We start from the raw sequence: 22,536 nt of genomic DNA, 5'->3' as shown, positions 1-22,536 counted from the left end.
AGGGCTTGCAAAAAAAAATTATTCAATCACCAAGAAGCTGCTGCCAATTTAATACAAATCTCAAATAGAAAGCACTTCTAGCGCACAGGGAGATTCAAGTGGATTTGTATCCATGCGCATGTAAGTTAAAAAAATTAAAAACAGCAAAAAGTACACTGTTGTATTGTCATACTGACTTATCATCCAACTGCGGATTAGAAGGTAAAGGCAAAAGGGCAGAAATTTAAGGATACCGAACAGCAGGCCAAACAGAGTGTGCATGCTATATCACTTTGAAAGGCTTGAATTAAGGTTTCTCAGGTTTTTCATCACTTGTCACTAAGTCTACTTCTGGAATATCAGACACAATATTTTAATGGAGGTAGGGTGTTCTACTTTCCAATTTGGCCGTTCAATCAATGTTTAGCTGGATGCAAAAGCTGCAATTGAGCTCACCAGGTGAGAGTGCCCCACCCCAATGGGCTACACAATACACACATGCACAACACATACTGCTATCATTGCATGTACCACTAGATGGTATGTTAAACACATGCACAAATGAAACAAAAGAAACTGGATGTAGCTTCATTAATGCTGGGTGGGTCCAATATTAACCCCAAATTACAAAAACACGTGCACTCAGTTGTTGGAATTTTCACAGAATATCTTCCAAATTGCATATTATAAATCAAATTAAAGTATACCAACCACCAGTTACTTTTAAATTTCCCTAAACTAAGAGAGCATATTGTATTTGGATTGACCAATAAAACTGGAGCTTTTAAAAAGTTAAAGTGGAAGCATGTTTTATTCATAGTAGCCTAATTATTGTAACTGCTGAGAAACTAACAGTCCAAATTTGCTTAATTGATCAATTGTACTCAATAGAAAGCTGCCAACAATACAATAACAATTTTATATTTATATAATAATTAATTCATCATAACAATTATTCGATTACAATAACTTATACAGTCCCACATGTTTAAGTGTAGCCTATTGTACTCATGACATAATACAATCTTACAAATGCATCGATAATAGACTGTTTTATAGTGTGTTTTTACTAAAATACACCACCAACTCTTTTTAGACCCCTAGTAACCAATGCAATATATACATACGGGTGTTCAGATCAACAAGTTCCAGAATCATGTAGCACTAGCCTTTGCAATGGTGAAGCAGTGGGTGGAGGATGCGCGATGTGTGTCAGTCTTGAAATGGTTAAATGAGCGGCGTCTCCACCCGATGTTGTCCAGACGCTGATGGCTGCAGGTGATAGTTCACTCCGCACATCACGACCGGGACTGTGTCTTTGTCTTACAGCTGTCAATGAAGTCGCCTGGAAGGTGTCTTCGCTTCACTCTAAAGAAACATTTCATTTGTAACTGAAAGAAAACAATCGCGTCGAAATTACTTAGCCGCAAGTGCGCAAGCGCGTGCGCTACGATACTGAGGATTTCAATAGTCTGGAAGGATTTCTAGCATCACGAGGAGCATTAATAGGAAGAAGCATCGCTCTCCTGATACAATTTTGATTGTGTTCGTTGTATTCCTCGTTTCTGATTTTTTCCCCTCTTCAGATTCAAGCCTTCGCCTCGTCGTTATCGATCATGGCATGGCCCTGTATAACCAGGGCTTGCTGCATCAACCGCTTCTGGAGTGAGTTGGACAAAGGTGACATTGCAGTGCCTTTGGTTTTCACGAAGTATTCAGACGTGGCCGAGGTGCAACATCTGCACCCTCAACCCAAACCAATAATATCACAGAAGCCGGTCACCACAGAAGCTCGACCTGCCCATAGCGCTCAGCAAGAGGCGTCGGCCAGAGCGACTCACGCCGCTCCTGATGCCGCAGCATCATCATCTCAAGATGGGTCAGGCGCTTCTGTGATGCGCGAGGATTTCAGACCCTGGAGTGTGCGTCCGGAACGAAGCTGCAAACCCAGAAACGACTATCAGCCATCAAAGACCCCTTTCAACAACGTCACTCAGTACCAGAAAGATTATAAAGCGTGGCCCATTCCGAAAAAAGGAGATCATCCATGGATTCCCAAACCCACTTCTGCGGCGCCCTGTAAGGCCGAGGAGGGCAAGTTCTCCAAAAAGGAGCAGGCCACTTCTGAGGTTGAAACCGGTGTGGAAAAATGTGAGATTGAGGAAAAGCAGCATGAAAAAGAGAGTAAAGAAAGGAGAAAGAAGTTAGACAAAAAAGAGCACGAGGGGAACAAATTGGAGCAAAATGTGGAGGGGAAGAGGTCAGCTGCAGATGCTCTCAACAGGCAGATCAAGCAGGAAGTCACATCTGGAAGCTCATATAGGTAAATATTTCATTTTGTGTTTCATTTTTATGCAGTTAATAACTTTCTGATTAGTGTCAAATAATCCTGATCAAGAAAGTTCATGTCAGTATTCATATCTTTTCTTATTGTTTTTTTTTATTATTAATAGACTGATATTAGAATAATATATGAATCGTACAATATTTAGCTGTTTTGAGATTATTGGCCGATTCCCGGTTTACAATTTTTGGCTCACAGAAAATTCTGGGAAGATTAATGATTGTAAAAGTTAAACCTATATAACCTTTAGAGAATGTTCTGTATGTTTTCTTCAGGTGCAACGTTAATGAAAGGCTATTTTTGGTTACCAAAAAGATTTTTTTTGAAAGACCAAAAAGACCCCCCCCCCCTCCCCCCCACACACACACACAGATTACATCTGTCAACAATGCTCTTGTGATTAAATAAAAAAAATTATGTTAATTTTGAGTAAATATTAAACAAAAAAACAGGTGTTCTTTGCATTTATTTCTTGTGTGCTTCCTTCAAATATTTCTTGATTTCCATTAAATTATGACATTGACAATGTACTCAAAATCAACTCCCTTGTTGGGTCTGTAAATACAGTCTCGCCAATGTTACATTCAAGAGACTTAATCCTATATAGATTAATTTTTGCACTAGTTTGTTATTGTACATAAACACAAAGCTGTGACCAAATATTGAGATTTGGGAGAACCAAAATTAGAACTGGTCATTAAAAAAACCCTCAATGATCATCCACTGATCTGAATATTGGCTACTTTTCTATTTTTACATAAAAACAAGCCAATCAGATAACTGTAACCATGTAGCCTCTGAAACAGAAGATTTTATCAATGAACCTTATGTAAGAGCAAGATGTAAGGTGAGATTTAGATCCAGTCTTTGAAATATATCACCACCAGTCACCAGTGTAAAGCCTCAGAGGCTTTTTTTTTCAGCCTGAAATATGTTGAGTCATTCTTGAGTTATCAGATCATTTTGTGCACATGAACTCACTCTGTATACTTTCATAAAACAAATGCACCTCAATGTCCCTGATTTCTTTACAACCCTTATGAAAAGAAAATATATTTCCCTATGAATTATCAATGTACTAAATGGTTTAACAGTATATTTGATAGATTTCTTATATTTTTTAATAATTATAAATGTTTCATATTTTCATTTCAAGCTAGTTAACAAAAGCACACCTGCATGTAATAAAGTATTTAGTCAAGAGACTATCATTTTGCAGAGGAGTGCTTAGCCATTACTTTTAATATATAATATTTACAGTCTCTATGGAATTTGGCCAATTGCAACCGAACCACAGGCTCTACTCTTCAGCACAATGGTAACCCCAAAAACTCAGACATACCAGAAAACCTTTTAAATTCCAAAATGATAGAACATTAAACACTAACAGATCTCCTTCTATATTAAAATTGAGCAAAACAGTTAATTTTAACATTCGCTCTCCTTTAACAGTCAGAAGCAAAGCATGCTGGGAACTAGAAATAAACTATATTCACACAACTAGAAAATGTGTGAATATACATTCACATTTATTTGGTAACATGTATGTGCAATATATGTATACAATAAAGGATAAAACATTGTGAATATTACACGTAATGCTATTTTTGTCTTCATTTATAAATATATGTATTAATTTATAGTCATACATGGTAAATGCATATACTGTATTGCAGTATATTGAAAAATATAAGCTCTAGATTCCCATATATGAAAATATAATAAAATTATAAAAGCCTAGTTTTCATTTTAAAAAATGACTTTGTTTGTTTCTCCAGGACGGAGTTCAAGGCTTACACAGATGTCAAACCAGTTAAACTCATCAAAGCGAAATCTCAGTACAAACCCCTAGCGGAGGAAAAGACCAACCTGGAGACCAGTTACAGCTCCACCTTTAAAGGAGAGCAGGGCAAACCTCAGGCCACAGACAACAAGCTGATGGAGCGCCGTCGGATACGAAGCCTGTACAGTGAACCAAGCAAAGAGTCCAGCAAGGTATGATATTTTTTGTTGCCCGTTGCCATGTTGCCCGGTTTTATTACCCTATCAATGAAATCAACAACTCCAGATATGAGCGTAATCATCAAAAATGTAATTACACTGTGAGGGATGAAATTGTAATACTTTCTAAATATGGGGCTCCAACTTTTGTCAATCTAATGCTGTCAATTCTTAAAGGGATAGTTCACCCATCATTTTACTCACCCTCATAACAGTCCATGCAGTATAACTTTAGTATTATTTATAAACTATTATAGTATTTATTTATATTTTGATTTGTTGTGTGCTTTTACCATTTTTAGTTTTGTAGTTTTTCTATATTTCTATATAACTTTAATTAATTTTTATTTAAAATTTAGTTTTAGTAATCTCAATGGAAGCTTGTTTCCGCCACTGAAAAAAAAAGGTAATTGTGACTTTTTATCTCGCAATTCTGACTTTTCTTGAAATTGCGAGTTTATATCACGCAATTGTGAATTATAAAGTCAGAATTGCGAGATATAAACTTGCAATTGCAAAAAAAGTCAGAATTGCTAGATATAAAATCGCATTTGCAAGAAAAATTTAAGATATTCACAGAATTGCAAGATATAAACATAAAAAATCTAAATTGCGGGATATAAATTCACAATTGCAAGTTTAAATCTTGCAATTCTGACTTTATAACTCGCAATTGCGATTTCATATCTCTCTCTTTTTTCTCTCACAATTGCGAGTTTAGATCTCAGAATTCTGAGAAAAATAGTCAGAATTGTGAGTTATGCTGAGTACACACCACAAGACAATCGGGCTGATTTTGTCCCGATTTCTCCCCTTCCGACAATCCTAATGTCCCGATTATCTTGATGGTTCTACAGATTATTTGATCAGATTTTCCCTTGGTGTGAGATGTGTTAAGAGAGACTGAATCTGCTTTGGAAGAACATGCGAATATTCGCCCCGATCGTGCGAATATTTACGATCAGAAATCCTGATGTGTGTGGGGGGGGGGGAACCCTGAGGACAAATATGCGCACGCTCTGGAGATTATCACGTGAAACGAAACAATATCCAATCAGAAAGCAAGCTGAGAGAACATGAAAGCATAACAAATGCAGTCATGGCACAGGCACAGCACAAAGTTGATTGGATTTGGACAGCAGAGATATAGGATCAGCTTGTCGATTTGTGGCAACAGCACGAGTGTCTATACAACGTGTCATGTAAAACAAACCACAATTGACTTGACAAGGAGAACAGTTGGTCAGAAACAGGAAACAGCTTCTGCAATGGATGTACCAGGTTGGCAAATAGCAGCAGAATAGATTTGTGTGTGTGTGTACTGGTTTGACTTACATAATGAGGACCCATATTTAATCAATTGTAAAAATGCAGAAAGTTTGGTAGGTTGGGGAAAGGGGCTAAAAAATGTAATTAGCGCAGTATAAAAAACATTACCCCTAATATGGGACGTCCACATAAGGATAGTGTACCAGTAGGCCTACACGTGTGTGTGACAGCGAGCGAGAGACCGAATATTAACCATGGTTTAATTCCTGACGTATTGAACATTTGTATAACAAAATAAATACTATAGTAAGAATTTTTTTTTTTTTTTTGATGATGACAAGATGACTCTGGTTGAAAATCTGTTTGTGTGTGGTGTGCTGTCACACACTTTAGGTGCAAAACGGTTAAATCTAGGATTTTTTTGTCCTCATGTTTGTGGTCTCTGACATTTTGAAAATATTTTAGTGAGTACCCAGTCGCAATTATCTTTTAATGTTTTTTTTTATTATTATTCTATGGCAGAAACAAGCTTCCACAAATCTTAGGACTTCAACATACACTTATTTTAAATGTAGTTAGTTGCTAAGGCAACATTTCTCATTTTTTTTTTTACATTCATTTTTTTTAAATATGTTTCAGTTTTAGTTAACAATGACAACACTGATTCCACAACTTATTTTCTTAGTAGACATTTTGAAAAATTGTTCTGTTCCTATTTGCCATTCAATTAGCCCTCATTGGACTGAAACTTTCCAGCTTTAAAAGAAAGCAAAAACACAATAAAAGTGGCTCTTAAGACTTTGGATGTCATATGATAGTTTCATGTGACAAAACAGACTGACATTTGATAATCTTCTCATCCTATGAGCTGTTAACTGCATGGTGCTGAATCATTCAAGTGGATCAAACGATTCATTAAAAATATCAGACGATTCGTTCACAGATCAGTCATCAGGAGCTTTATTACAGAAACATTCAAACTCAGAATCTTATCTTATCTGTTTAGTAACCATGGTAATTTCACTTGTGAAATAGAACGTCCTCCACAGAAGAAAGTCATACAGGTTTGGAATGACTTGAGGGTGAATAAATAATAATAGAATATGTTGAAAGAGGACAATTTTGTAGTGTTTTTGTGCATGTAATGTTTTGATGTAGCCCCTCCCTCTCTCACTCTCATAGGACTGTTCTGACAGTGACAGCAGCTCTGTTCTGTAGTCAGGTGTGTTGAGTGATTCTTTTCGACAGCATGGATCTAGAGTATTTCACCATACAGCTGCACCATCACAGAGATCCTCTGTGGGACAGATTCTGATTAAATCCTCCTAACAATGAGGATTTGCTCAACACTATGCCTTTTTTTTTTTTTTGTTGCATGAAACTAGTATCTTCACTATCAAGAGGGGCTATTTGGCTTCCATTGTAACTGAATGCAAATGATTTATGCAAGGTTACTGGCTTCAGAAACATATGCCAAAAGATACTAATAGGTTTCCACTCCATTAGTATCGAAAGTAAGCTCACACTGATCACTGCGATCATGCTATTGTGCAAGGCGTTTGAATGAAGTGCAACCTTGCAAAATAGCAAAAATTCTCCATTACTGGAAAGTACAGGTAAACTGGTATTAATCACATATTATATAGTTATATGTAAGTAACCTTTTGTGACAAGTTTTGAACTGCATCTCTTATTTTGAGTATGCAGAACAATTCACCTCTTGTTTTGAACACATCATCTACATTTAATAGGGCCCGAAAATCACATTCTAACACATATTTCTGTCATGAGATAACTAACTTGGATGCCACTATACTAATTGAAACGTGATTCACATTTTCAGAATTATTTTATTGATGTTTTAAATGTGCAGTGTGCACCGGAGGGCCAATGACTATGTTTCTACTGTAAATTACACACTTTTCCTGTTTATTTATTTGTTTCCTAACCATATGGTGCTCAGGGGGTCCAAGCGTTTAGGTAAAAACTACACTACCATTAAAAAGTTTGGAGTTGAAATATTATTCTCAGCACGACTGCAATTATATAATTTAAAAAATACAGTTAAAACAGTAATATAATAAAAATATTATACTTTAAAATAACTGTTTCTTATTACAGTATTCTTTTGTGAATAGAAAGTTCAGCATTTATATGATATAGAAATATTTTGTAAAATTATAAATGTTTTTAATGTCACTTTTGATCAATTGAATATGTCCTTGCTGAATTAAAGTATTAATTTATTTTTTTTAAATCGCACTGTTACTGACCCCAACATTTTGAATGGTAGTGTATATGGTAGATATAATATTTTTACATTTAAAACAAACATTAACAGTTATATAATAGACATGTGCTGTTTTGCAGATTTGAATAATGCCCCAAAATGTCTATTTTTTTCGTTCCTGTAGGTGGAGAGGCATCATTTATCTCTTTCCAAGCCAAAAAAGACAACAAGCCATAGCAAAACAGTGAAAAAAGCAAAGGAGAAGCCAATCGCTGGGAGTCAAGCTGTCAAGAAGAAAACTTCAGTGAGCAACCAGGAGCCAAAGCCAGAGGGAGTGGTCACCAAGAAAAGCAAAGAAATGATCAACAGACTAGCAGAGGGAAAAGATTAAGTGCACTTTTGTGTTTGGGGGGTTGAGGAGGCTTTAATATGGAATAGAGGACTCTCATCCCCATGTTCATGACCTTACTCTAATGGCCCGACTCTGATGGTGTCTTTACCTACGTATTGTAGTAGATCAAGGCTTGTCTGCTTGATTTGTCTTGACTGTGCGGCCACTGTCCTGTCTATTATAAATCTATCTTTGCTTTTGCCCCGCATCTGGCTCCCTTTCCATGTACATCAATAGCTTTCTCTGTGGCAAAGATGATTACCGGATCCTTGTTGCATGCTGCCTCTGAGCAAATGGCCATAAGCCTTATTATATAAGATAAGGTTCATGCATTAAAAGATATTTACTGGTTGTTTCTTTCAAGCGATCTCATTTAATGTGATATGGACTTCATTTGAAGTAAATGGACCACTCTAATTAGATACACCAATAGCATTGCTCAAACATTAAGTCATAATATTTTTCACAACACATTCAGATTATAGCAATATTATATGCCTCACTTACGGACACAAGAATGTCTAAAAATCTCGAACCGCATGTTTAAAGATTGTGTGACAGTGTTACACTTGAAATTAGCAGGTAGGAGCTTCACGAGTCAACAAATGCACCATGTTTAGCAAATTAACACACGATTTAGGTTCAAAATGAGTTTCAGTACTTTCAACAACAGTGCCAGTCACCAGGCATGGTCTCTCTTAAAGTGTGATTGTTACCTTGCAGTGTAGAGCATTATGCTATGGAAACATATTTACGCTTAGCTTGCTCTGCTCTCAATAAAGGAACATTCAGATGTGATCTCATATGCTCCATGCAATGTAATACAGAGAATTTGCTGATGTAACCCTTAAAAAACGAACTGCTTTCCTTGCATTTAATTTTGATGATTGAATTGGGAAGAATGCTGCTAACCATACAGCTGAGGTCCATGCGATTTACAGACAGAAGCATGCCCATCCGAGTCATCTGTATGTTAAACATCATTCTGACCCGATCTGTTCTGTGAGCGTGGTCCGGAGGGGTGAGAGCCCTCTCAGTGTAAATCTACAGCCTCTTGGTTCTGAGCTTCTCCTGGGTTGTCCTACACGTGCTGTGCACACCATTCTAGGTGCTATCCTCAAGCTATGCTTTCCATAACAGTAGTGCCTGTATATTGAGCAACATAGGGCCATCAGATGTCCAAGTGGTAATTCTAAGTGTGATGTGTATGTTGTGAGCTTGCATTGAATGAAATTGATTAAAATCATTAAATAAATACATTTGTGATGTGTTTTGTTTTTTTTAAACTGTCAAGGTTGATCAATCTATTAATAGAAAAGCCTTTTCTAGATATGAGCCAATTTTATATTATAGTGGAAAACTGATTTTAAAGAGATAAAAACTCAGTCATGTGATGCTGTTGCTCACACTTGAAGCAGCTGGACATTTGAAACACACAGTTGAGGATGGTGCTGCTGACTGTTGGACTTCAGTGTCAGAAAAGGAACATTGCAGATGCGCTGGACTCAGTCGTCCACACAAAATTCAATAAATAATTAAAGTCTCAGTCTCTGCATAGGGCTGGCAAATTCAGGTCTCTGCACGATTATTGTTTGGGTGTGGTAAAGTGAAAATGAAGACAATGGGGCAATGTGACTTGTAGTAAAATGTGGAAAAATTATGAAATGGGTCCACCAGCACTGAACTCATTGTGTATACCATTCTCATGAACAACACCCCATCTTAAAAGTTAAAGAACAATACGACATTTTTAAATCTTTAATCCAGCTTCGTTTGACCACATTTGAATGCAGATTAAAATTAATCCTCGTAAAATCCAGATTTTTTGGAATATTTATAAACGTCATCAATTGACATTTTAAGAACTGCACATTTTCCCCACTTGTTTTTCTATTTTGTAGCATAAATAAAACCATTAAAATTCCATTACGTACATGCATTAATATTGATTACATACATATTAACTTAATACCAATAAGAAACATTTCATTTTTGTAATTTCATTTTGTTTATAAACTTTTCCAATAATATCAAGAATAGTATAGTATAATATAGTATAGTATTTATAGTATAATAAACGTTTCCTCCTTTTCTATCCCATGGACATTAAAATATATGATTACTTCACTTCCACCAGCAGTAAAACTATAAGCACTTTTTTTAACCGAAAGCTCAAACACTGATCAACAGAAAGATTCGTCAGGACTTTTATTTTGCCTGTTACACGGAAACACACCTCATGACCTCCTCCATCCTCTCAAACAAACAATTTACCCGCGTTCCTGTCCGTCCCCTCATCTGCTCGTCGGACACGAAGTTTTATGTAATTTAATTTCCTTGACAATGAAACATTTTTACAGTACAGATTCTATGTGCTCAATATATTTTAAGACTACGTAAATTTCCCTCTACATCGATGCCTGGATGTGTGCTCGCGCTTCTGAGCAACGACCAGTTAACGTTAATGCAACTAAACTAACGTTAGCACCTGATCTTCAAACCAACCCGTTACTCATTAACATCAGAGTAAGCGAATTTATTCATTCATAACCTCTTTGACAGTGTCATGGTGTTGTAATAAGATTTATATTCTTGTGTATGTTGCAGTAAACCACAAGCACCCAACCTTGTTTACATTACGGTTTGTTTGTTTACTTGTCATGAGCTTAGCTCAAAAAACTCTTAACAGTTTTAAAGCCACGTTAATGTTGTTGTCATTCCCAAATTTAAGGTATTTAGCATACAGAAGTCTTTTATTAATGTAGTTTTATGCTATCTTCAAGGTAAAAATGGCGAAAAGAAGAAATGTCTCTAAAATCGTGGTGGCATGTGAGTGGGCATCATGCACTTTCAAGAGTCAAAGCATGGAGGAGTTGAGTGATCATATGTCTCTACATTTGAAGGAGCATCTTGGGGAAGGAGATGCCATGGAAGAACTGGGTAGGAAATTGTTATACATGCATAAATAGACAATTAAATTAGGCAGATCTACAATGAGGTGTCTTTGACGACATTTGATTTGTTGTAAACTGATTTATTATATGAAACAATTGAAAGATGGCTGGGTAGTCTGGGATTTTATAGCACATAATAAGATTTGATATTGTCTTGTTTATAGAGGATTATCCGTGCCTATGGAGGGGCTGTGAGTTCCTGGCGATGGGAAGCCAGAGTGAGCTCATCGCTCATGCCCATTTCCACATCTTCCACAGCAAGCTAAAATGCATCGGGACTCAGCTTCTTGAATCCCACCCCGAACTGGCTAGTTGCACTCAAGATCTCCACAGCAGCAGCCTAGTCCCGGATGTCTCTGAGGGATTTGTCTGTCAGTGGCAGCACTGTGATGTTAGTATTAGTGTCACTTCTGCTTTTCTTAAATATTGACATATATAATGAGCTTATGTCATTATTTTTGTGCCGCCAGAGTTCATTTAATAATCCGGAATGGTTCTATCGTCATGTTGACATGCATGCACACTGCACAGAGCTTCAGCCACTTCCTGATCGGCAACAGGCCCTCTTTTGCAGCTGGTCAGGTAGGTGCTTTCTGCAAACCAGGAACATTTTCACCAGTCTTTATAATCCATTTGTCTGTGTGAAACATTTTTGCTCTTTTTGTAGGCTGTGATGCGTTCTTTAAAATTAAATACCGTCTGCGGGAACATCTGCGCAGTCATACGCAGGAGCGGCTGGTCGCTTGTCCCACCTGCGGCTGTATGTTTTCCAGTAATACCAAGTTCTTTGACCATATTCAGAGGCAAGCAGAACCTGAAGGTCTGTTTATTTCACATCATTCCTCTTCAATCGCTGACAATGTAAAAACTCAGATATTTAAGATTGGCCATTAAAAGTCTTTAGTTCCTTTCCTATAATACTGGTCTGCTGGCTGAAGTTTTTCCATAAATACATTTTATTGCAGATTCTCTCACATGTGGACATTGTGACAAAGCATTTGCCAACGAGAGGCTGCTGAGAGACCATGTTCGTCAGCATGGTGAGTCAATATATAGAGTTTGCACAATATATCGTCATCAATTACTGCTTATATTAGAGATTAAAATGGATTAAAATAACAGTCTCTTAATCTTTAAAAACACTAATCATTTAATAAATTACACTGTTAAATCTCAGGAAGAATATCCCATTTTCATACTGCCCAAGTGTCCATTATGTTTTTTGTTTTAATGTTCTATTTTTATTTATTTAGACAAAATAGAATAGAATTTTAATATCATCCATAGTATGAAAATCATTTTCAGCTGACGATTATTGGCCAGAATATCGTTCATCCCTAAAAATAAAAGATTTTTTACAAAAGAATGGCACCTTCTGGAAACACTATAGAATATTGCTCTTTGTAGATGATTTACATGTCGTCACATTTATTTATATGCCACTTTATACAATACACATAGTTTTAAAGCAACTTCACAGTAATATCCAAGAGTGTCAGTGTCAAATTCATTATTTATTTTTTTTAAACCTATATAAGAAAATTTCAGATCAACTGTTTTTTTCTTCTTCAGTGAATCATATAAAATGTCCGCTCTGTGACATGACATGCACATCCCTCTCCACCTTGAAGATCCATATCAAGTTTCGTCACTGCGATGAGAGGCCCTTCCCATGTGACTTCTGTGAGAGCAGGTGGCTGCCAGGAGTTTGCACACTGTCCACATACACTGAAGTAGGACTGAAGAATATATTACTAATATTTAATGGTTTGTCTCCTTACTTTTAGCTTCAAGAACCAGCATGATCTGCGGAGACACATGGAAACACACAATGAGGGGGCAGCGTACCACTGCACAGTAGAGGGCTGTGGATACTCTTCCCGCATGGCCCACACCATGAACCAACACTATAAAAGAGTGCATGAGGTCAGCCAGCAGAGGGTGCTACAACCTCAAATAATAAACATTTTTACTGATTCATTTAAGTGCTTTAAAGGGTAAGTTCGGCGTTTTACAAGTAAAGCCCTGTTTTAAGATCATTTCTGATTAAATCGAACGGTTAAGATTAAAATTTGCTGCTGTCCCGAGAATTTTAGGTTTTTGTGTTTGCACCCCCCCATCTATACAATGGTTTCATAGGTGCACTGGAACAATCATTCATATAAACGCATTAAACTTTAGTTTACAGAGACGTGAAACTGACCGAGTGGTCTGGGGTGTTCAATGATATGCTCACACAAAAATTGCTGCAAAAGATGCTTTCCAACAGGTGTTTTACCATTCGTTGTAAAACTGGACCTATTTTTCCAACGCCTCACAATCGGACATTCCAAAAACTACGATAAAACCTGTTGGAAAGCTTCTTTTGCAGCAATTTTTGCGTGAGCATATCAGTGAACAACCCAGACCACTCGGTGAGTTTCACGTCTTTGTAAACTAAAGTTTAATGCGTTTATATGAATGATTGTTCCAAGGCACCTATGAAACCATTGTATAGATGGGGGCGGTGCAAACACAAAAACCTAAAATTCTCGGGACAGCAGCATGTTTCCAAATTTTAATCTTAACCGTTCGATTTAATCAGAAATGATCTTAAAACAGGGCTTTACTTGTAAAACGCTGAACTTACCCTTTAACATAAGGTTTGTATTTCTGCTTTTTTGTCCTGCATCTCTAACTGACATTTTATTATTATTATATATTTTTTTAAACTTTTTTTTATGTTAAATTAGTGTAAATCACCATTTACATATGCAATGTTGTCGATAGAGATCAACTTATATTTTCCCCAGAACATTCTATTAATCAAAGTGTAACTTAAAAATCAAAGTTTATTTAGTGATGACAAAGTAACATGTGTGATAACTGTCTTCAGCAGGACAACATGGTTCCAAGGTACAAGTGTCACCTTTGCGACAAGACCTTCTCTTGGTGTTACACTCTCACCCTCCACCTTCGAAAGAAGCATCAACTCAAATGGCCATCTGGACACTCGCGTTTTAGGTATGTTAAGAGCACTGCGTAATATCTTTGTGTAATAAGTCCTAAGCTTACAATTAGTGATGTGACGTTTGGTACTAAGGCTTCGAAGCTTGTATAAAAAAAACTAAAAAAACCATCTCACATTAAAGCACTGTACCGGAGCTTGATTTGTTTTGCCATAACCACGTTATTTGTGACGTCCGAAGCTTCGTTTTTACACACAACCACATGACTGCTTTGTGTTTTATTTCAAAAATAGCGCAAACCCCTTGCACATGTTTCACAAGTCATTTGCTTCTTTGATAAGAATAAATATTTACATCAGAATGAATATTTAAATCCCCAGTTCACAAGCACTTCAACTGACCATTCCGCAATCAAATCATTTATTTGGCTCATGTAGGCATACATGAGCCTTACCTAGTATGAACTCAAAGGTTTAGGACTAAGGCAAACGCTTATGAATAAGGCTGTATGTGTTGATCAAAGCAGCTTCATAAAATCTGCTACAGGACAACTACTACAGTATGTTAATTTGACCCTTTTTTAATTTTTCACAAGTTTTATTCTGACTAGTTTATTCATACATTGTGTTAGTACAATGACATGTGAAAGAATATTATTTATATAGACTTAATACTTTTATTTCCTTATATGATTTTTGTAGCACACAAACTGATTTATTATATGAAACAATTGAAAAATGGCTGGGTAGTCTGGGATGAAACGGCAGCTTTTCCACCTTTTGACCACAAGATAATGTAGTGTGCACAGTGTTGAAAAGCTTTTGAGAATTGAGCCATTTTACGATACAGTTGATGGGAAAGCCTCGGTGCTTCGCAAAGCTTCATTTCACCATCACTACTTACAATTGCCTCTTGAACAGGTACAAGAAGGATGAGGATGGGTATCTGCGGCTAAATATGGTGCGCTATGAGACTGTAGAGGTTACGGAAGAGTTGATAAAGAACATGGCTGAAAAGCGCACCCCTCGCAAGGTCTCCGGTTCAACCGGCCACTCCAAGGAGCCCATAATGCATCCTGACAGCGGCAACAGCACTCCCCAAAACTCTTCGTCGCCCTCTTCTCCTTCCTCGTCTTCTTCCACCTCAGAGCTCTTGGAGGGGGCTGACAGCAGTGCATTGAAAGGCGATGAAACATCTGTGTATTGTGTGTTGAACACTGTGACTGAGGTGATTGGGGAGCCAGAAGAAGTGTCCCAGCCTGGTGAGCCGTCAGGGGCTGTTAGAGCTCTGGCTGCAGTGGCTAGAGGTCTAGGAATGGATGTGGTGTAGTCTCATACTTATCAAATGCAGTTTCATCAGAGGTAACCTGTGTAAGAATACACAATCTGTTTGACCTCCTTTAGATAAATGTTTTTATAAACTAATATGCACAGGTCAAAGGATGATGTTTAGCATTATCTTTTGTTTAAATTTTTCTAAATCTTTTGTTTTATTTAAGGTTTTTTAAATTATCTCAGGTGTCTAATTCTATTTGTAAAAAAAGAAAATTCTGGTCTGGAAACTCCATGCAGCGCGAAGTTTTTCTTTTTTACAATTTTTTTTTTACATAATGTACCCTCTTTTTTATCTCTGTTTTAAAAGATGTTTCATTTTAATTTTTTTTAAAATAAATTTACAGGAACAATAGAGTGAGTTTTTGAGCATAAATCCCTAACATCTCATTTATTTGTCTTGATACTTGTTGAATATTTTGCATATTGTGCTGTATTATTGTTCCATTGTGGCCTGGCTATAGTTGTAAATAGTTGTGTATTTTCCATTCTGGCCTGGCTATAGTTGTAAATAGTTGTGTATTTTTTAAAAGCCTTTTAGTTTCAAATATATTGTCAATGTTCCTAAAGAACAAGTAAAACCACTTCTCAGAAAAATCATTTTAATATTTTCTTTGACAAATTCATTTCATAATTTTCCACCTCTGTACATTTCATGACTACACTTTGTTTCACATCAAGTGCTTGATATACATGAGTCTGTCAGTTCCTGATGCAGTCCAGCTTACCGAGTATCAGTGTCTCTGTGTGGATGCAAAACAGGTCTATCCATAAGAGGGGTCATCCGTCTAGGAGACCCTGATCTTGCCAGCAGCATTGGGAAAAGTGGGTGTGGTTGGGTGTGTACATAGGCAGCAGGTAGAGTCCTACTGAGCGAGTTGTAATGTGGGATCCCTGCGCTGGGGTAAGCTGCCGTGAGGAGTCCTTGATGCTGCAAGTGAGGGTCCAGTGCGGCGTGGTGCATCAGGCGATGACGCTCCTCCAGCTGACTCCTTTGCTCCAGGGCCATGGACTGCAGAAACGGATCTCGTGGGTAAGCAGGGTGCCCCATCATGTTGCGCTGCAGGTGGTCATTTCTCATTAAGAGGTCCTTGCCCAACGAGTCTCTACGAGGAAGGTCTAACCCCCGATAAACATTACGCATAGACTCCCAATGTTGAGGCGAGTAAGGAAGCCTTTCGGTTCCAGGTAATGGACTCATTCCAAGAAAAGGTTGAATCAGCCTAGCCCTGTCGAGACCAGGGTGGCCAGCTGGGATTCCTATTGGCAAATGATGAGTAGAAAGAGGTGAAAGGTTTAAAGCAAGGGCTCTGGGACCCTGCCATGGTTTTTCCAAGACCTTCTGGGGAGTTGTAGCCCCGTGGTCCTGGTCGTCTCTCTTCTCCTCCTTGACCCTCACCTTACTGTTCTTGGAATAGGGGGGTTCATACTCAACTCTAATTTTCTTCTCAGCTGGCTCCCAGGGTTGGCTATCACTATTTGACCGCTTAAGATCCTCTCTCTGTTGTTTGGGTGATGAACTCTCCTTTACTGCTTGCTTGTCCTCAGCGGGATGCTGCTCACTCTTGACATCCTCTTCTCTTTTGTCACTTTGGATCTCTTTGTGCTTCTGCTCCTCAGTTTCTCGGGTCTGTTGCGGGAGCTCCTGGGCTTGTGTTTTCTCTCTCACTCGCTCCTCTTCCTTGGAATCATCTGGAGAGGAACCTATGAAGGACTCTGTTGATGGTTTGTCGTCAAGTGCGCTGTTTCTGATGGGGGACAAATGCCTTCCATTTGATTTCTCTTTTGGCTCCCTGCAATGATTGAAATAAAAGATTTGAGTTTTGAGCAAGAACTCTTGAACCAGGGGTTTCCAATCCTGCTCCTGGAGGGCCAATGTCCTGCAGAGTTTAGTTCCAACATGCTTGTCTGGAAATTTCTTGTAATCATAAAGACCTTGATAAGATGGTTCAAGTCTGTTTCACTGGTCTTGAAAGTAGACAGTGGCCCTTTAGGTGCAGGATTGGACACACCTGGTTTAGGCAGTTAGTGCCTGATTCCCCGTTAAATGGCCCAGACACCATAGTGTCGGCCCACATCTGGTACCAGATGTGGCCCGGATCTGGGCCGACACGATGTTGCTGTCTGGGGGTTGAAAAACATTAAGGAGATAAAAAAATTCATTAGCATTCCCAGTGACTGCTTGGCTAGTGCAGAACTCCTCACAAGTACCCAATTTCTGAAACTTTTCCAGATCCAAGTGTCCATGAAGCAAATATTTCCGCAACCTGTTTATCAAGTTTTGAGGATGTTTGCGATAACTGAGCATCTATCATTGAGGTTAATTGGAATGTTAGCAGGTAGTGTTCTGCAGGTATCTTCTTGCTCTTGGCATACTGGCAAAATAGCTGGTACATACCTTTCCTGATCATCTTTGTTGATTATGGAGTCTTTTTTAATCGCTGTTCTGTCTGGTACGGAGGGAGCTCTTTCGGGTTCAGATGGCCTTTGACATAGAGGGGGTGTAGGGAAGGATGAAGGTGTCTGGTGCAGCCTGTTCCAGGGCTCCAGTGGTCCACTTGAAGTTGGGACCGTTTTACCGTCTTTAGTACCATGCGTTGCATTTGGTGCTATGAATGTCAGAGAGTATTAATTGTCAATCAGGGAAAGAATGATTTTTCCACCTGCAGCAGTTGCAGATCCTTTATTGTAAGGATAAATAAATGTCCTTACTTATTGATGGGTTTCCAAGCCCTCCAAAGGCAGATGAACTCAATGTACTTAGGCCTCCAAAGGTGAGTGGCTTATTAAGAGACTCTACACAACAAGAGATACGTGGGTTTAGATTTTGAGCAGTAATGTTGATATATTATGAATTAAATTCTCTAGGAAGTAAATTTAATCTTACCATGATGGGGGACTTGACTGTGGAGATTGTTTGGGGTGTGCGGTAAGGATCCATAGGGTGAAACGGAAGGTTGTTTGGGACCTAACAAGACAGATGTCGATGATACTGGATGAGCACAGTCCTGTTTCTGTCAGACATTGTCTTATAACTCTTATAACATTAATGTTTTCTATTATTACAGGACACTGCTCACTGAGATCATGGGGATTCATTGATGGTGTAGCTTTGTCCATTTGATCTAATAAGATTCCAGTGGTTTTGCTAAGACATGTTTCTGGATTATCTTTTTACTTCCAAAATACCTGGAAGTAATGCTTCTAGTAATCATGAAGACTTTGATTAGCTGGTTCAGGTGTGTTTAATAGGCTTAGATCTGAACTCTGGAGGACAATGGCTTTCCAGGAGCAGGATTGGACACCCCTGCCCTAACCTTAACCCCTAAGATCAGTGGGAAGTAACTGGACTATAATATTGTACCTAGTGCCTATAATCTAATTGGTTGATAGGGATGTTGTTCCAGGATCAACGAGATGGTGATCCAAGAACATCCTACTTGGCAAAATTACAGTCACCTGTGTGGATATATTCCTACCTGCATTAGAGAGGATGGTGGAGGGGCGGGGTAAATCACGTGGCTGCAATCCCATGAAGCTCGAGCCAGACGATCGATTAAAAAAATCAGGCTTAAACCCAAAGTCTAATTTATGTGGCTCAATCTGCTTCTGTAACACACAGGAATGGAAAAATGGTTATAGATTAAATACGAGTTTAAAACTAGATATATTGTATATCTTGAAAATGAACAATTATTTGATTTGAATTTACCTTAATTTTTTGTTGATGATGGTAAACCTGCCATGCAATGTGGACATGCATTGCACACCACTTCCCAGATTTCTGAAGTAAATAAAAAAACAATGTGAATAGTGGGTAAATCATTTTGTTTCTGGTTTATAAAGTTAATACAAAGAGCTCAACAATCACATGCAAACCTTACCTTTGGTTTAGGACACATGGGGTCTAGAAGCTGGAAAATATATAATAATACAATACATTATTCTTCTTATATTTCTTCACTGATAGACAGAACAGCAGTAAATATTTAATGAGACACCTGAACATATCTGGCTCAGATGTTTGGTCCATTAGAGAAGCCATGCAAAGGATGATAAATTGAAACTTACTCTGGAGTCCCTCTGTAAAAGTTGGTGTGGCACTGATCCTGGTCTTGAGACCACATCTAGTGGGTTGGAAGCCTGCAGATACACAAACTTTGTGAATACTGTGTACATTTTTAATTAAATTATAAACATGATGGTGAATCTATAGGATTCTCTGTTCTTCCTCAGCACACTTGATCTCTTATGCAAGTAATTTAAGTAAGTGTGGCTAGACTGGAATCCAATTGTTTTTAACATATATTTTTATTTCTGGCCTTTGAAAACAGGCTTTGCAGATGTGGGGCTGAAAATAAACAGTTTGCAGAATCTCATCTGAAAGCCATAAAAAACCATGAGACTTTTCTTCTCGTTTTTTTTTTCTTTCTTCCTTTGTGGGAGGTCATCTCAACTTAAGAAATATCAAGTTATTCACAGGCTTCTTTCAGTGTCAAAGGCCTTTTAAGAATGCTGTGTTTCAAACGAAACAGACAGCTAAGAGACAGAGTGGGAGGCAAACCTTGGGCTGAAAAGCTCCCTGGAGAGAGCTGAATGGTCCAGCAGGTGGAACCATAGGAGGTATTCCAGTCATTACTGACGGATACGACGGGAGCAACTGTAGGAAACGACAGAAAAATGTAATTAATGTCAGGAATCAAAAGTCTGTTCGTGCTGATTCCGGACATAAAAGCATTTCTTTTTATGGCTTTTAAAGTGAAATCAAAATGTCCTATTCGAAACCCGCACATTCCAGAAAATATTATTAAAATTATAATTAATTATACAATTTACTGGTATGTTAAGAAACATTTTTTTTTTAATCTTTAATCAAAATGTAATAATGTTGGAGCTGAAGAGAGTTTGAGTTGTGGCTGATACTGAATAGCAGTAAAATTTGCGCTATTACGCATCTTCTGAAAGAGGACAGAACACAACTGGATTAATCCACTCTGGATTAAAACACAGGCAAAAAAGGAGCGAAAGCAGGTGACAAAGAAATTGCTTATGCACATTGTTTTAACCGTATAACAGTGAAAACACGAAAAGCCAGAAAATTCCGTCGATGGCAGGGAAAGAGTTAAGTGCTCAGAATTGATATCTCGTCTAACTTACATTGTGTCTATGAAAGGTGTCCACTTTAGCGGGGTATTTCTCAAACTGCAAGAGGGAAAAAAGATATTTACCTTCACTTAGTAATTATATACATTGCAATTGGTAGAATTTCAGCTCAAATAATTGATTATGAACATAAGTGATATATCAGTATTTCTCCTCACTTGTCTGGCAGGGGTACGCACCAGTGGTGCTGATGGGCTGGGCATGATGGAATTGGGGAACGGAGTGAAGGTGTGCTGATGTGTGTGTTGGTGTGTGTGCTGGTGCTGGTGGAACTCCGTGCGCAGGTAGGCCTGGGAAGCTAGTCCTCCTCCTCGATCAACAGTCTGGGAGGCCAGGAACCGAGAGTTTAACTCCTGCCGCAGTAGGTCGTGATCTTGAAGGTGCGCAAGAGAAACAGTGAATTGCAAGAAAGATTTAAGTTACATTTTGATGGTGCGATCTGTCTAGTGCTGCTTTACCTGTGTAGGGACCTGTGGGTGGTGCACTGGGCACTGGCAGAGCGCTTCCTGTTAAGAGGGGAGGAGGAGGAGGCAGGGCTGTCGTTGGGGCAAACATGTTGGGGTGTTTGGCGAATGGGATGATTATAACGCTCCTCTTCAACAAGTGCACAAGAGTACGTATAAACTGCTTTGGAAGATGAAATATTTTTCCTTCAGTCTTTCTAGGGGTTCTTAAATATCTCCTTGTGGTATTCTTCCTGCTGTTTTCTGATCACGCATTATTAGCAACATCAGCAAGACCTGCAGGTCATAAAATATTGAGTCAACACATTGGATACCGGGCCAGCCAAGAAGAGCAAAATACAGTAATAATAGTTTTCAAAGGGCCCACCACAAAGACACTCTGATATTCTGGTTCTTAAACATGACTTGTGTACCTCCTTCTGTGTAAGTCATGACAAGTTTTTACCTGTTCTATCATTCGCATTTGAACAATAAAAATTCAATTATCGTTAGTTTTACTATCTTTTTTTTTTTTTTAAGCAACTGATGGGTTAAACTAAAGCACATACTTTACAACATTGGAGATGGAAGGTCTGTCTTTAAAGTTAGTGTTAAAAATAAATTACTATGGAGAAAATTAATGTGATTTTAATTTTTGGAACCTGACTCTTGTGCCACATTACTTATTAATATTAAAAATAAATGTTTTTTGAGCAGTAAATTAGCATATTAGAATGATTTCTGAAGGATCCTGTGACAGAGTACAGAGTAATGATGCTGAAAATTCAGCTTTGCACAGGAATAAATTACATTTTACAATTTTTAATTGTAATATTATTTCACAATATTACTGTTTTTACTATATATTTTTTTTATCAAATAAATGCAGCCTTGGGAATGAAATTACTGCCCGCAAACTTTTGAAAAGGAGTGTATAAAGGGTGGCACAGTGCACTATGTAGCAGTAATTGTGTCAATGCAAAGATGACAGTGTACAATGAGGAGAGCAGAAAAGCTTGTAAAATAAATAAGGAGAGAAAGATATCTCTATCTTTATAGCATTAGTCTTTTCACATGCTGTTATAGCACTGGTGACTTTGGTTTCACAGTGACATTAACTGGTCCCTCCCGGGGGTGGGGGTCGCTAATAATGAATGCAAATGTGATGAAGGGGTGAAATCCCTTAGGGATTCGCCCATCTATACAACCTGCAATTACCTCCTTTTGAACAGCACTCATGCACATAAAGCAAAGCAGTAAATCTCTTTTGTGCCGAGCTGTCAATTTGGGCCTTTTCTCCAGTGCTGCTGTATCTATAGTGAAAGGTCTTTTGAGAGCCCCATAATGGATTGTTAGCTTCTCCAAGGGGTAGACCTCCTTTCCCGAACACCAGGGGTACACAGAGGAGGTAAACACAAGGAGCAACTTATTCGCCTGAGCTGAGCTCCAAATCCCTTGTGATGAGCTGTTTGTATTGAATAGG

General features: G+C 38.1%; 3 protein-coding genes across 12 annotated transcripts in view; 2 read left to right on the top strand and 1 right to left on the bottom strand.

Moving 5' to 3' along the window:
* The first annotated feature begins 1,188 nt into the window (after window positions 1-1,188).
* On the top strand, window positions 1,189-9,469 carry map6b (microtubule-associated protein 6b). Of its 2 annotated transcripts, XM_077208633.1 has the most exons (4): window positions 1,194-2,302; window positions 4,102-4,318; window positions 6,776-6,815; window positions 8,008-9,469. In XM_077208633.1, the coding sequence occupies exons 1-3, from the start codon at window positions 1,596-1,598 to the stop codon at window positions 6,809-6,811; spliced, it is 960 nt and encodes a 319-aa protein (XP_077064748.1). In that variant the 5' UTR covers window positions 1,194-1,595; the 3' UTR covers window positions 6,812-6,815; window positions 8,008-9,469. The 2 variants fall into 2 exon arrangements, with proteins under 2 accessions (XP_077064747.1, XP_077064748.1); XM_077208632.1 differs by lacking the exon at window positions 6,776-6,815 and having other exon boundaries at window positions 1,189-2,302.
* A 999-nt stretch (window positions 9,470-10,468) lies between these two features.
* Window positions 10,469-16,044, top strand: LOC143716268 (histone H4 transcription factor). Of its 2 annotated transcripts, none has more exons than XM_077208630.1 (10): window positions 10,469-10,740; window positions 10,998-11,154; window positions 11,333-11,559; window positions 11,639-11,750; window positions 11,836-11,988; window positions 12,134-12,208; window positions 12,741-12,861; window positions 12,956-13,094; window positions 14,044-14,171; window positions 15,037-16,044. In XM_077208630.1, the coding sequence occupies exons 1-10, from the start codon at window positions 10,639-10,641 to the stop codon at window positions 15,443-15,445; spliced, it is 1,623 nt and encodes a 540-aa protein (XP_077064745.1). In that variant the 5' UTR covers window positions 10,469-10,638; the 3' UTR covers window positions 15,446-16,044. The 2 variants fall into 2 exon arrangements, with proteins under 2 accessions (XP_077064745.1, XP_077064746.1); XM_077208631.1 differs by having other exon boundaries at window positions 10,477-10,740; window positions 14,047-14,171.
* The window catches only part of auts2b (activator of transcription and developmental regulator AUTS2 b), a 31,273-nt gene continuing 24,769 nt past the window's right edge, over window positions 16,033-22,536 (bottom strand). For 4 of the 8 annotated variants that reach the window (XM_077208625.1, XM_077208623.1, XM_077208624.1 and 1 more), the window contains 12 exons: window positions 21,069-21,350; window positions 20,769-20,983; window positions 20,605-20,649; window positions 20,012-20,107; window positions 19,519-19,590; window positions 19,332-19,361; window positions 19,160-19,231; window positions 18,927-19,056; window positions 18,335-18,415; window positions 18,160-18,243; window positions 17,846-18,056; window positions 16,033-17,240 (listed from right to left, as the gene is read on the bottom strand). In XM_077208625.1, the coding sequence (XP_077064740.1) occupies window positions 16,172-17,240; window positions 17,846-18,056; window positions 18,160-18,243; window positions 18,335-18,415; window positions 18,927-19,056; window positions 19,160-19,231; window positions 19,332-19,361; window positions 19,519-19,590; window positions 20,012-20,107; window positions 20,605-20,649; window positions 20,769-20,983; window positions 21,069-21,165 (2,202 nt within the window). In that variant the 5' untranslated portion in view covers window positions 21,166-21,350 and the 3' untranslated portion in view covers window positions 16,033-16,171. The remainder of the gene's footprint in view (window positions 17,241-17,845; window positions 18,057-18,159; window positions 18,244-18,334; window positions 18,416-18,926; window positions 19,057-19,159; window positions 19,232-19,331; window positions 19,362-19,518; window positions 19,591-20,011; window positions 20,108-20,604; window positions 20,650-20,768; window positions 20,984-21,068; window positions 21,351-22,536) is intronic. The other 4 variants (XM_077208626.1, XM_077208627.1, XM_077208629.1 and 1 more) reach the window with 1 other exon arrangement.

This window comes from Siphateles boraxobius, unplaced genomic scaffold (genome assembly GCF_051911475.1).
Source record: "Siphateles boraxobius isolate OS27281-9 unplaced genomic scaffold, OSU_SipBor_1 6, whole genome shotgun sequence".
Lineage (NCBI taxonomy): Eukaryota > Metazoa > Chordata > Actinopteri > Cypriniformes > Leuciscidae > Siphateles > Siphateles boraxobius.
Note: the sequence above shows the minus strand (reverse complement) of the source record. Positions and strands in the feature narration are given on the sequence as shown.